General features: G+C 32.8%; 1 protein-coding gene and 1 pseudogene across 11 annotated transcripts; one reads left to right on the top strand and one right to left on the bottom strand.

Moving 5' to 3' along the window:
* Positions 1-3939: 3939 nt before the first annotated feature.
* Positions 3940-4473, bottom strand: LOC146896458 (uncharacterized; annotated as a pseudogene).
* Positions 4474-7325: 2852 nt separating this feature from the next.
* On the top strand, positions 7326-13007 carry LOC146896457 (uncharacterized). 11 transcript variants are annotated; one of them, XR_015023617.1, is made up of 7 exons: positions 7326-7514; positions 7635-7800; positions 8689-8744; positions 9859-9970; positions 10796-10973; positions 12139-12271; positions 12440-13007. XR_015023617.1 is itself a non-coding variant. In XM_085737906.1 (5 exons), exons 2-5 carry the CDS (start codon positions 7690-7692, stop codon positions 12447-12449), a joined length of 351 nt encoding a protein of 116 aa, XP_085594032.1. In that variant the 5' UTR covers positions 7326-7468; positions 7635-7689; the 3' UTR covers positions 12450-13007. The 11 variants fall into 11 exon arrangements, 5 of the variants coding, with proteins under 5 accessions (XP_085594032.1, XP_085594030.1, XP_085594031.1 ...); XR_015023616.1 differs by having other exon boundaries at positions 10796-10977; XR_015023618.1 differs by lacking the exon at positions 8689-8744 and having other exon boundaries at positions 7326-7468; positions 7635-7866; positions 10796-10977.
* Positions 13008-13257: the final 250 nt, after the last annotated feature.

The raw sequence follows: 13257 nt of genomic DNA, 5'->3' as shown, positions 1-13257 counted from the left end.
CCACCATTTGATTCGCGGAGCCCCGCTATGACTTTTTCTCTTCGCACTCCTCTTAACCCTTACATCCATCACTAATACTCTGTGTTGGGTAGTTAAGCTCTCTCCAGGTATGAATAACAATCCAAACAAATCTTCTTGTCTGATTTCCTAATAAGAAAGATATCTATCTGAGAACACAACACCCCACTCCTATAAGTGACAAGATGCTCATCTCTTTTCCTAAAACACGTATTAGATAGAGTAAGATCAAAAGCCGATGAAAAATCTATGATGGATTTACCCTCCGCATTTTTCTGCCTGAGACCATACCCCCTATATGGGAACCATTGCTTAATTTTCACTACATCCAGGCGGATATGCAGGGCCCTTGAGAACACATTGTACTCGAGCTATACAACGCGTTGCTTTTAGGCAATGACCTAACATTCACACTATTTTGTATTTGGTCCATGTCATAGAGATTTGACAAAGTCTTACGTTGGTTGTCGAGGCCTAACACAACCCTCTCCTTTTAATCAGACTTCGGATCAACCTTGGCATGATTTAATTTATAGTTGGAGCAGACATGGTTATAAAAAAAATTGAGAGGGCATGAATTAATATGATATCTTGAAAGACGATCGTGAACAAACACATTCAAATATGACGTAGGATAATGCAAATCTCACAACATATCAAGGTCAATTTTACCATAACATCCAATTATTTACTATCCTACTCTACCCATCATCTACTATCTATTATATATTGTTGAAATGCATAAAAAATTAGAAAGAATGAAACCAACCATAATTAAGTACACTTGAGAAATTGGGGAAAAAATTATTTCGTGCTGTAACAGCCCGGTGGGCCCCTCGCAAGGCAAGGCACTGCACCCCCCGCACTGCACTGTTACTCACAAGCTTAATCACTAGCCCCCTCACCATACTAGTGTTTTTTGCCTCCCGTGGGAATCGAACCTAGTACCTGGAGATAAGTACTACTTCAATGCATTCCCACTACCAATTGAGCTCAATTGGTAGTGGGAATGCATTGAAGTAGTACTTATCCCCAGGTACTAGGTTCGATTCCCACGGGAGGCAAAAAACACTAGTATGGTGAGGGGGCTAGTGATTAAGCTTGTGAGTAACAGTGCAGTGCGGGGGTGCAGTGCCTTGCCTTGCGAGGGGCCCACCGGGCTGTTACACGTGCAGTCCTATTTATAAGAAAAATTTGACTTTTTAGATTCATTGAGTGATTAATGTACTTGATATAAAATATAGACCAAATACATCATTTATACAATGAATCAAAAAAGTCAAATGTTTCTTATAAAGCAGTACAAAGACAATTAACTATAGTTGGTAGCAAGGGCAAAAGTTATTATGCATAAGGAGATCCTTATGCACCGTGCATAATTGTTTTCTACACCCAACATAATTGTTTTCTACACCCCAAGTGAAAAGAATTATTTGGGTCCACTATAAAATCTATTTATTTGTGGGCCTAATAAGGCCTCATATTATAATTTTTTCTTAACAATTTATTTATGCAAAATAGCTTATTCGAAATAGTTTATTTATGCAAAACAACTTATTAGAATGATTTTTTAAAAACCGCTTATTCAAAACAACTTATTTATGCAAAACAGCTTATTCCGATTAATTTTAAAAACCAACTTATTCAAAATAGCTTATTTATGCAAAACAGCTTATTCGAAACAACTTATTAGGATCATTTTTTTTAAAACCGCTTATTCAAAACAGCTTATTTATGCAAAACAGCTTATTTGTTCAAAACAGCTTATTCAAAACAGCTTATTTATACAAAACAGCTTATTCCGATTTCATTTTAAAAAACAACTTATTCAAAACAACTTATTTATGCAAAACAACATATTTATGCAAAACAACTTATTCAAAACAGCTTATTTATGCAAAACAACTTATTCGAAACAAATTTATACAAAAGAGCTTATTTGTGCTAAACAACTTATTTATACAAAATAGCTTATTTGTGCAAAACAGCTTATTCAAAACAGCTTATTTATACAAAACAACTTATTCCGATTTCATTTTAAAAAACAACTTATTAAAAACAACTTATTTATGCAAAACAACATATTTATGCAAAACAACTTATTCAAAACAGCTTATTTATGCAAATAAGCTTATTTGAAACAACTTATTTATACAAAAGAGCTTATTTGTGCAAAACAGCTTATTCAAAACAACTTATTTATACAAAACAACTTATTTGTGCAAAACAGCTTATTCAAAACAACTTATTTATACAAAACAGCTTATTCCGATTAATTTTAAAAACCAACTTATTCAAAATAGCTTATTTATGCAAAACAGCTTATTCGAAACAACTTATTAGGATCACTTTTTTTAAAACCGCTTATTCAAAACAGCTTATTTATGCAAAACAACTTATTTGTTCAAAACAGCTTATTCAAAACAGCTTATTTATACAAAACAGCTTATTCCGATTTCATTTTAAAAAACAACTTATTCAAAACAACTTATTTATGTAAAACAACATATTTATGCAAAACAACTTATTCAAAACAACTTATTTATGCAAAACAACTTATTCGAAACAACTTATTTATACAAAATAGCTTATTTGTGCAAAACAACTTATTTATACAAAATAGCTTATTTGTGCAAAACAGCTTATTCAAAACAGCTTATTTATACAAAACAACTTATTCCGATTTCATTTTAAAAAACAACTTATTCAAAACAACTTATTTATGCAAAACAACATATTTATGCAAAACAACTTATTCAAAACAGCTTATTTATGCAAAACAGCTTATTTGAAACAACTTATTTATACAAAAGAGCTTATTTGTGCTAAACAGCTTATTCAAAACAACTTATTTATACAAAACAGCTTATTTGTGCAAAACAGCTTATTCAAAACAACTTATTTATACAAAACAGCTTATTCCGATTAATTTTAAAAACCAACTTATTCAAAATAGCTTATTTATGCAAAACAGCTTATTCGAAACAACTTATTAGGATCACTTTTTTTAAAACCGCTTATTCAAAACAGCTTATTTATGCACAACAGCTTATTTGTTCAATACAGCTTATTCAAAACAGCTTATTTATACAAAACAGCTTATTCCGATTTCATTTTAAAAAACAACTTATTCAAAACAACTTATTTATGCAAAACAACTTATTCAAAACAGCTTATTTATTCAAAACAACTTATTCGAAACAACTTATTTATACAAAATAGCTTATTTGTGAAAAACAACTTATTCAAAACAACTTATTTATACAAAACAGCTTATTTGTGCAAAACAGCTTATTCAAAACAGCTTATTTATACAAAACAACTTATTCCGATTTCATTTTAAAAAACAACTTTTTCAAAACAACTTATTTATGCAAAACAACATATTTATGCAAAACAACTATTCAAAACAGCTTATTTATGCAAAACAGCTTATTCGAAACAACTTATTTATACAAAAGAGCTTATTTGTGCAAAACAGCTTATTCAAAACAACTTATTTATACAAAACAGCTTATTTGTGCAAAATAGCTTATTCAAAACAGCTTGTTTATACAAAACAGCTTATTCCAATTTCATTTTAAAAACAACTTATTCAAAACAACTTATTTATGCAAAACAACATATTTATGCAAAACAACTTATTCAAAACAGTTTATTTATGCAAAACAGCTTATTCGAAACAACTTATTTATACAAAACAACGTATTTGTGCAAAACAGCTTATTCAAAACAGCTTATTTATACAAAACTGCTTATTCGAAACAACTTATTTATACAAAATAGCTTATTTGTGCAAAACAGCTTATTCAAAACAACTTATTTATACAAAACAACTTATTTGTGCAAAACAGCTATTTTGCACAAAATAAGCTATTTTGCACAAAATAAGCTATTTTGCACAAACAGCTTATTCGATTCCTAGGTCGTCGATCCCAAACGGAATTGCAGATCATCCCTATTCTTCTGAGGTATGTGTGTATTGTAATTCGTGACAAGTTTGCGTGATTGTGAATTTGTAGAGATTTCAATTTTGAATTGCGGAACGCTATGCGTGAAATCGTGTAGATTTATAATTATGAAGATGTGGTTACTGATTGCAAATCTCACAAGGTTGTTGTTAAAGGAGAAAAAGCGGATCCATTGAAGGTTCTTGAAAGAGTTCAGAGGAAGAGTCATAGACAAGTTGAGCTTCTTTCTCCGATCCCAAAACCACCTTCAGAACAAGAGAAAAAAATTGAAGAGAAAGAGAAACCTAAGCCAGAGGAAGAAAAGAAAGCTGAAGAGGTTAATTAATTATTTTTTTTTCTTTTTAAATTTATCTGAATCTGTGATGAATCATTTTTATCATTTTTATTTTATTATATGGTGCAGCCTAAGGTTATGATAATGATTCTGAAAGTTCACATGTATTGTGAAGCTTGTTCACAAGAAATCAAGAGACGCATTGAGAAAATCAAAGGTATGTTACTGTGTTCTATTTTGATTGAAATTCATATTTTCTTCACTTTTATTTCATTCACTTGTTTTGGTTCAATTCTCAGGTCCCATCCTTTCAGGAATTTGTCAACTGTTACTACCGATGATTTTGTGTTTGAATTCGAATCTTGCTATGATTTTCAATTTTGGTTACATATAGATGATGGGTTTGATTGGTTTGGTGATGAAGTTTGCTGAAGATTTTCAAGTTCCTTTGCATTCTTGATTTTTGGAAGAAAAAGGACGACGTTGATTGTGAAAGGACGACGTTGAAGAGGAGGAGAATTGGGAGTAATGAGTTGGAGGGATTAGGGATTGATTTGAATTTAGGAAAATTGATGATGGACTTGGTTTGAGAAATTGTCGAAATCAAATTGGGAATTTTTCTGAGAATTGTGATTATGTTGCTAAGAATTCAAAGTTGGTGTCTGAATCTGATGGTTTTGAAAATGTTCTGTTATGGTTAGAAAATTCCATATGTTTTTTATTTTTGATTGTGATATGCACCATGTTGGATCAAAGAAAACCATTAAGTACATATAATGGTTTTGGAGTACAACTCACATAAACCATTTCCACAGCAAAATGGTTTTGGAGTACAACTCACAGAAACCACACCCATAGCAAAACCATTAAACAATTAGTTTGGTTTCGTGTAGAACACTATCAAAACCATTAAACCACACTTATGGTTTCAGTAATAGTTTTTATTTAAAATCATTTGTCAATAATAATTTTCACTATTCTTTTATTTTATTTAGCATTTGACAATTATTTTTCTTTCACATACAAGTCTATTAAAACCATTAAAGCACGATTATATTTAGACAAAGTCAGAAATTCGTGTTACACCGTAAGAAATAAAAGAGAGATGACGAGGCTTTACAAAAAAGTGGTTACTTATTGATTAATTCACATTAGGTTATAAGTGTGTACTATTAAGTGGTTACTTAATAATGATTTAAATGTTTATCACAATTTTTTTATTACAAAACCATTTTCACTGGAATTGGGAAATGATTCGATGTGAAATCTGTTGGTATAAGCTGGAATTCGGATTTGATGAATTATTGAGAATGTTGTGATGAATTGTGTTGTTTATGATCAATCCGGTTCGGATCTGGTGTTAGCATTACTCACGGAAACCATTTTCACTGCAAAATGGTTTTGGAGTACAACTCACGGAAACCATTTTCACTGCAAAATGGTTTTGGAGTACAACTCACGAAAACCATTTCCACAGCAAAATGGTTTTGAAACCAACTCACAGAAACCATAGCCATAGCAAAACCATTAGACAATTATTTTGGTTTCTCATAGAAGACTATCAAAATCATTAAACCATAATTATGGTTTCAGTAATAATTTCAGTGTATAACATCTTAATCATTATTCAAAACCATCTAACAATAATAATTTCATTAAAAATCATTACACATTTATCTTGGTTTCACATACATGATTATCAAAACCATTAAACCATAATTATGGTTTCAGTAATAATTTCAGTGTATAACATGTTAAACAACATTCCAGTAAAGAAACTCATAATCCATACTCATTTCTCTCTCTAACTCATAAAAAGCTTATTCAAAACAGCTTATTTTGTGCAAAATAGCTATTTTGCACAAACAAGCTGTTTTGTATAAATAAGTTGTTTTGAATAAGCTGTTTTGCACAAATAAGCTATTTTATATAAATAAGTTGTTTCGAATAAGCTGTTTTGCATAAATAAGCTGTTTTGAATAAGTTGTTTTGCATAAATATGTTGTTTTGCATATATAAGTTGTTTTGAATAAGTTGTTTTTTAAAATGAAATCGGAATAAGCTGTTTTGTATAAATAAGCTGTTTTGCACAAATAAGCTGTTTTGTATAAATAAGCTGTTTTGCACAAATAAGCTATTTTGTGTAAATAAATTGTTTCGAATAAGCTGTTTTGCATAAATAAGCTGTTTTGAATAAATTGTTTTGCGTAAATATGTTGTTTTGCATATATAAGTTGTTTTGAATAAGTTGTTTTTTAAAATGAAATCAGAATAAGCTGTTTTTGTATAAATAAGCTGTTTTGCACAAATAAGCTGTTTTGTATAAATAAGTTGTTTTGATTAAGCTGTTTTGCACAAATAAGCTATTTTGTATAAATAAGTTGTTTCGAATAAGTTGTTTTGCATAAATAAGTTGTTTTGTATAAGTTGTTTTTTAAAATGAAATCGGAATAAGCTATTTTGTATAAACAAACTGTTTTGCACAAATAAGTTGTTTTGCATAAATAAGTTGTTTTGAGTAAGCGGTTTTAAAAAAAGTGATCCTAATAAGTTGTTTCGAATAAGCTGTTTTGCATAAATAAGCTGTTTTGAATAAGTTGCTTTTTAAAATGAGATCGGAATAAGCTGTTTTGCATAAGTTGTTTTGAATAAGCGGTTTTTAAAAAATCATTCTAATAAGTTGTTTTGCATAAATAAACTATTTCGAATAAACTATTTTGCATAAATAAATTGTTAAAGAAAAAAATTATAATATGGGGCTTTAATTTAGTGGGCTTGGTGGGAGCTTTTTTAAGTGGGCTTTGAAATTTGAGGCTCTATTGACACCTCTACTTATTAGAATTAAGCTTTCACTTGAGGTGTAGAAAGCAATTATGTTGGGTGTAGAAAGCAATTATGCACGGTGCATAAACCATACCCGGTAGCAAGTGGCTGTCGCTGGGGTATATTGAAATTTTCCAACTTTCTCAAACGTTTACAATCTAAGAAGCCCCTGCATAAAGGCCCAATCTAAAGTCGTCCGACTTTATAAGTAGCATATGTCATGTTTGATGACTTTCCTTGAGGGTGGAGCGGAGACTGGAGATCCTATCCCGTGAAGCCGTGACTTACTCCTCCTCAAGTGGGAATCTCATCAGGATCCCATTCCCTTTTCCTTGAAACACGGCTTGGACGGTGTTGGTCTAGAATCATGTCCCACAACTAGGTCTAGAATGTTCTCAACCTTTTTTTGGTGGTGGGTCGCCACAACGGTACCACTATAAAACCATGCGCAATCGTGATTGAAAAGACAGAGCAATTTTATCTTATCCAAAAATTATTGCTTTCTCCTCCTCCTTAAACTAACTTTTCCTTTTCATTTTCTTTTCCAGTCAATCATAACCAGGAGACGAAAGAAAGAAGAAAGAGGAGGAGGAGGAGGTAGAAATGTCCGACTTCATCTCCAATTTCAACAATTTCAATGGAGCAGTGATCAAAGACTTAGGCGACATCATTTGCAAAATGTTTGTCCTTTTGGCTGCCTTGGTGATAGCAAAGGTAACAAAGGATAGCGAAACACTCTTCGCAAACCACTTCACTCCTTGGGTGATCATTGCAAGTTTGGTACTTTTCTTAATTTGGATTTTTTCCATCCTTGTACCAAATCATATCACCACTATTGCAACCTTAGTTCCAATCTCATTCATGTACGGTATAGCATGTTTTGTGTCCTTTGCATCATTGACATTCACTTCATTAAAAATTGCTGCTATATTCAATTTAGCCTTATGGGTCATCATTTTTTTACTTATTCTCTTCATCAATTATCAAAACCAAAACCTCGATGTAGCTTCATCTCTTAGCCACGAAGCTGCATCTGGTGGCGAGATAGCTGTATCTGGTGACGAGATTGAAATGGTCCCACAGAAGTTTGATTCCAATGTGTTGGATCAGGGTCAACTCAGAACCCAACAAGAGGTTGATTCCCTCTACCGTCGTGTTGACAGCGATATCGACAGCATGGTTGATTTGGAGGAGAACAGGAACAGGGTTGTGATGTTGTTGGACACTGATGCTCGCTAGGAACATTTTGAAGAATTGTGTGTCCATCCCAACAACCAATGAAAATGAGCAATTTACAATCATGTGGGAGTTTCAATTTTGTTTCTGGTTCTCATATGTGGTATGCCGTATGCGGTCATGAGGTGGTATGGAAGGGATATTGCGGGAGTTTTTGAGTTTTTTATGAGTCTTAGGCTGGTCTGGATTTAGTTTGGCATGTTGTAGTGTGTATGCTATATACTTATACTGTTTTCTATTTGACTGCAAATGCTACTCATTGTTGTGCCTTTGATTTTCAAATTAGTCCCTCGACACTTACTCTCAAATCGCTATGATTGCTTTGTTTTCATTTTGATTGCTAATGTATGATATATCTGTTTTTAGTCCTTTTTCAGAACTGCAACTTTTCTGTTTGCTTCTTGGAGTTTTTACATTTTCTGGTAATATATGATAACATGGATACTTATTACTTGGTGTGCATTTTATTTTTTTGAATGGCAAATAAATATATAAATAAATGAAAAGGAGAAATCTCCTACAAGTGTAAAAACATATACAAATCACGAGTACAAGAAGTACTCACACCAAGCAATAACAAAGTCAAAGGAGCTCTCCAACAACAAAACAAGAGCGAAAAGAAACTAAAACAACACCAGAAAACCATCTAGCCTCCTATCAGGATCAACCCACCCCAGTTGAACATTAGGAAGACTATGAACAAACCCGACAAACAACCAACCCCTAGACAAATCCACCACATGCCACTATCGGTGCCAACATAGAATGGGTTCATGATCCCACTCATAGAAGGAGCATGATGGAGTTGTGACATAAGCTAAAATTAGTCGACTCTACATACTCATTACAGTCTGTGTGCATTTGTTGTGACATAAGCTTGCTTTAGGAAGTTAATCACAATGCGACTGCAACTTGGTGCATGATGGAGTTGACCATATAACTTGTGTTGTAAGTTCTGCCAGTTAAAGACATAGGTAATATGTGACTGTCAAGGCAGAACTATACTGTTGGTAGTTTAGGATCTATGCAATTCCTGTATAGGCATATTGTATCATGTAAACAGGAAAATAACATAAACTATATTTATTTTGTTACTATTTCAGTAAGCCTAAGTCCAGTTGAAACACAATATTTCAACATCACATGTCTCTATTATCTCTCCTAATCGGCATCTGTTATTAAACCCTTGATAACAGTTTTGATAGATTATAGTCAAGTCAAATTCTCGTACTGTAGTGTGTATGCTATATATTTATACCATTTTTTATTTGATTGTAAATGCTACTCTTATATAAAATTGTTCTGCCTCTGATTTTCAAATTAGTCCCACGTTTCTGTTAAAAATATTAGAGACAATGATAATTTAGTGTCAATCTTGATGGATTGAAAATATTTTAGAGACTTCTTAGTTTATTTCTATAGTTTATTTCTATATTAAGAGACAAAGCTCTTGTCTTTGTTTGAAAACACCATAACCCTTTTCTCAACTCACTTTCCTTCACATTCCTACTAAGCAAACACCTTTTTTTTTTGAAGAGGAACAAACAAACACTCCTTGTTAACATGATGAAGAACAACCTCAGTTTATGTTTGTTGCACTCTTTGTTTTGTCTCTTGTTGCCAGCTCTTGTTTTCTCCCACACTCATGGTAAACTTCCCTTATTCTCCTTTCTATTTTTGTCTCAATATATTCATCATTATGCATGCTTATGTTATTTATTCTTGGAGATTTCTCTGAATTGATAGTGTTTTGTGTTAGTACTCTTGAAAAAGGCTTTGAAAGTATGCATCTTTTTTTTGGATCTCTAGACTTTTAGCTACATTACTTTTTTTTATACACCCAAGTAAAGGTTTTCTTTTTACTATACGGTGGTATGAAGAAAGAAGAGAGCTTTAAGAGTGAAAACTAGATCTCAAATTTCTTAAATCTCAATAGCTTGTATTTGAAAATTGGATGTTTTAATTTTGTGCTATTGAGCTTAGAGCACTCTACATTGGCTTATTCTCCCATGTTTCGGAGATTTCTTTTTATGTATAGGAAACTTAACATATTACCAAAGTCTTAAACTTTGTTTAGGAAACATAAACTAACTATTCACGGTCTGTTTGGATTTGCTTATTAGTGTAAACACTTGTGAGATTGGTGGAGAAATCTTTATGAAAATAAATAACATATGACATAGCTAATGAAAACAGTTTGACTTTATTTTATGTTTTGTTGTAGAAATGTGTTAAGACATTGAGATTTTAGGAAACCTAAACTAACTATTCACGGTCTGTTTGGATTTGCTTATTAGTGTAAACACTTGTGAGATTGGTGGAGAAATCTTTATGAAAATAACATATGACATAGCTAATGAAAACAGTTTGACTTTATTTTATGTTTTGTTGTAGAAATGTGTTAAGACATTGAGATTTCAGATGTACACAACAGTAATTTGTGATATTTTATGTTATCTTACGTTTTATGTAGTTTCTGAAGTTACCTCTGCATGAAGTATGGTAACCCATACTTGCTTGATGTAACAATTTTTTGATGTGCTGACTTGCTGGATCAGGGTCAACCCACCACCCAACAAGAGCTCGATGCCGGTGACAAGTGTGTAGAAGTAGGAGTCTTGTCCTCTTGTATGCTATGCTTAATTAAGTGCGTAAGTAAGTTGTTTATCCAAGCAGGACCTTACTTTTTCTTTTATTGCTTGATGAAAGATTAGATCATACAAATTTTGAGCGGAGTCTCGTCATCTTGTATGCCTCATGCTTCCTAGCCATTAGTTATTTCAAAAGCATTTATAATTTTCGGTTGAAAATGTGCCTACCATTGTCTGTCTGGATTGAGGGGGGTTTGGCAGGCTTTCAACTCTGAAAATCCGAATTGGCCTGAACTTCTTGTCGAGGAACTATCCTTTGTACGGTATTTCAAGATAATTGAACTTCTTAGATAGCCAAGTATGTTGGTTAAGTTCAGCACTGATTTCCTTGATAAGCTGCATTCATTTATAGCTCTATTTGTCATTTGCAGGGATAGAAGTATATACATGCTTACATTTAATTAAAGCTCAAGTAATCCAAATCAACAAATTTGTTTTAATGTGAAAATCAGTAACTAGAGTAGGTCATCCCTGTGAAACTGAAAGCATGACTGCAAATATGACATAGTTGATTGCAATTTATCATCTGTACATGGTAATTGATATAATCAACTTTCCTGGTATCTTATGGTAATTTAATCTAGTAGGTAATTTACTATGAAGTGCTGCCTTTCCCAAAGCCGTTGTTCTAGAGAAGACTTACTTTTGTTTCAAAAAAAGACCAGCAAGTAAATTTGCGTCATAGTAGCTCATTGTTTGTCTAGATAGAAATACAGTCACAGGGATCAAAATATTTGATCTTTATATGGATTTTCATTACTTAATTACTGGCTGATTATCTGATTGGTTATCTTTATGAAGATTGAAAACATGTTTTTTGAATAGAGAATGATACTGCAAAGCTTTTGTTGATCTACAGAACACTTCAAAAAATACTGAATTTAAACTTTTAATGCAGGTTTTCTGTGTGTCAGAACTTAGTTCAGAAAATTTCTAGTGTGCATATATATGACCAACCACTAGTTCCTAGAAATAACACACTACACTAACTATTCCTTCCATATCTAATGGTTGTTGTTCTAATTCTGTTTGGATTTGGATTGACTTATTTGATCTTATATAATGGAACAAATGCTTGTAAGACGGCTTGAGAGAGCTTACAAAAACACCTTATGATATGTTCATAAGCTGTTTTAAACTTATTTCTATGTGGTGTTGGATGTAGGTCAACCCAGCAACCAACAAGAGGTCGATGCCGGAAACAGATGTGTAGGAGTAGGAGTCTCTCCCCCTTGTATGCTGCCAGGCTTTGACAGGGATGGCGTCAACATGGGTTATTTGGAGGAGAACATGAACAGGTACGTGATGATGATGGAGACGGATGCTTTTGCTAGGAATTTCACATTTGTTTTTTGAATGTCCATAAAATAATTTGGTGTGGTGTTAGATTATATTATGGCTAAATTTATCTACAGTTCTGCATAATATCTCCTCGATAAATCTTAACCAGTTTGTTGGTCTTATAGGTCGTGGTAGAGTCCTGATGGAGAGATTTAGTGTAATTCGGTTCACATGTATTTGGGTTCTATGGAAAGGGCGTAACTAGAAGAATTTAAAGAACAAAGAAAGGTTGGTGGAAAAGTGGCTAGAAGAAGTTCAAATCCTGTCTTGGAAGGGGTTAAGCAACGTGTCCGACTTCGACTTCTCTCTCAGTCAATGGATTTTACATCCGTTAGAATGTTTATGATCGGCTGGTTGAGTACTTTCTTTGTCTCTGCAGTCTGCAGTCTGCAGTCTGCAGTCTGTGGTCGTTTGAGTTCTTGTTTGGTGGGGTGTGAATCTGGGGTTGTTTGTAGGCAGCAATGATGGATAACTAATAGTTGGTTTACTTTTGTTGATTTTATGGATTGTTGGTGTTAGGACTTGGGGAACAAATTGCATAATATTATCCAATTTTCGGTCTAACTGTTTAAGCCTTCTGGTGTGCTCTATTGCACATTAGGATTTAATTGCATTTGAGGGGCCTTATGCTAGGATGAAATTTGGAAGTGATCTTATTTTGCATAATTCAACGATTATTTTGATGGATGGTCATAGTTTCCGGTACCAAACCTTTCTTTTTCTGGTCGAAATAAGTTTTCTATGTATCGCTTCAATTTTATCGGATGTTCCCGAAGGGAGGAACGGTCGAAACAAATTTTATAACACATCTGTTTGCCCATTTGGCTATATTTTGATCTTCAAAGGTCCACCACCACACTTAAGTCGATTTTTACAAATATTTTTGGCTTTTGCAGTTGTGACTACGGCAAATTTTACAACAATATTATTCCCCCATTCCTAA

Source organism: Medicago sativa, chromosome 8 (assembly GCF_051527215.1).
Source record: "Medicago sativa cultivar Bolivia chromosome 8, Bolivia_mono, whole genome shotgun sequence".
NCBI classification, from domain to species: Eukaryota; Viridiplantae; Streptophyta; class Magnoliopsida; order Fabales; family Fabaceae; genus Medicago; species Medicago sativa.
Note: the sequence above shows the minus strand (reverse complement) of the source record. Positions and strands in the feature narration are given on the sequence as shown.

Coding starts and splice junctions, on each gene's coding strand:
- LOC146896457 (XM_085737904.1), top strand. CDS start 7,690: ATGTCCGACTTCATCTCCAATTTCAACAATTTCAATGGAGCAGTGATC. Junction 7,867..10,880: donor GGGTGATCATTGCAAGTTTG/GTACTTTTCTTA, acceptor TTGCTGGATCAG/GGTCAACCCACCACCCAACA. Junction 10,978..12,138: donor ATGCTTAATTAAGTGCGTAA/GTAAGTTGTTTA, acceptor TGTTGGATGTAG/GTCAACCCAGCAACCAACAA.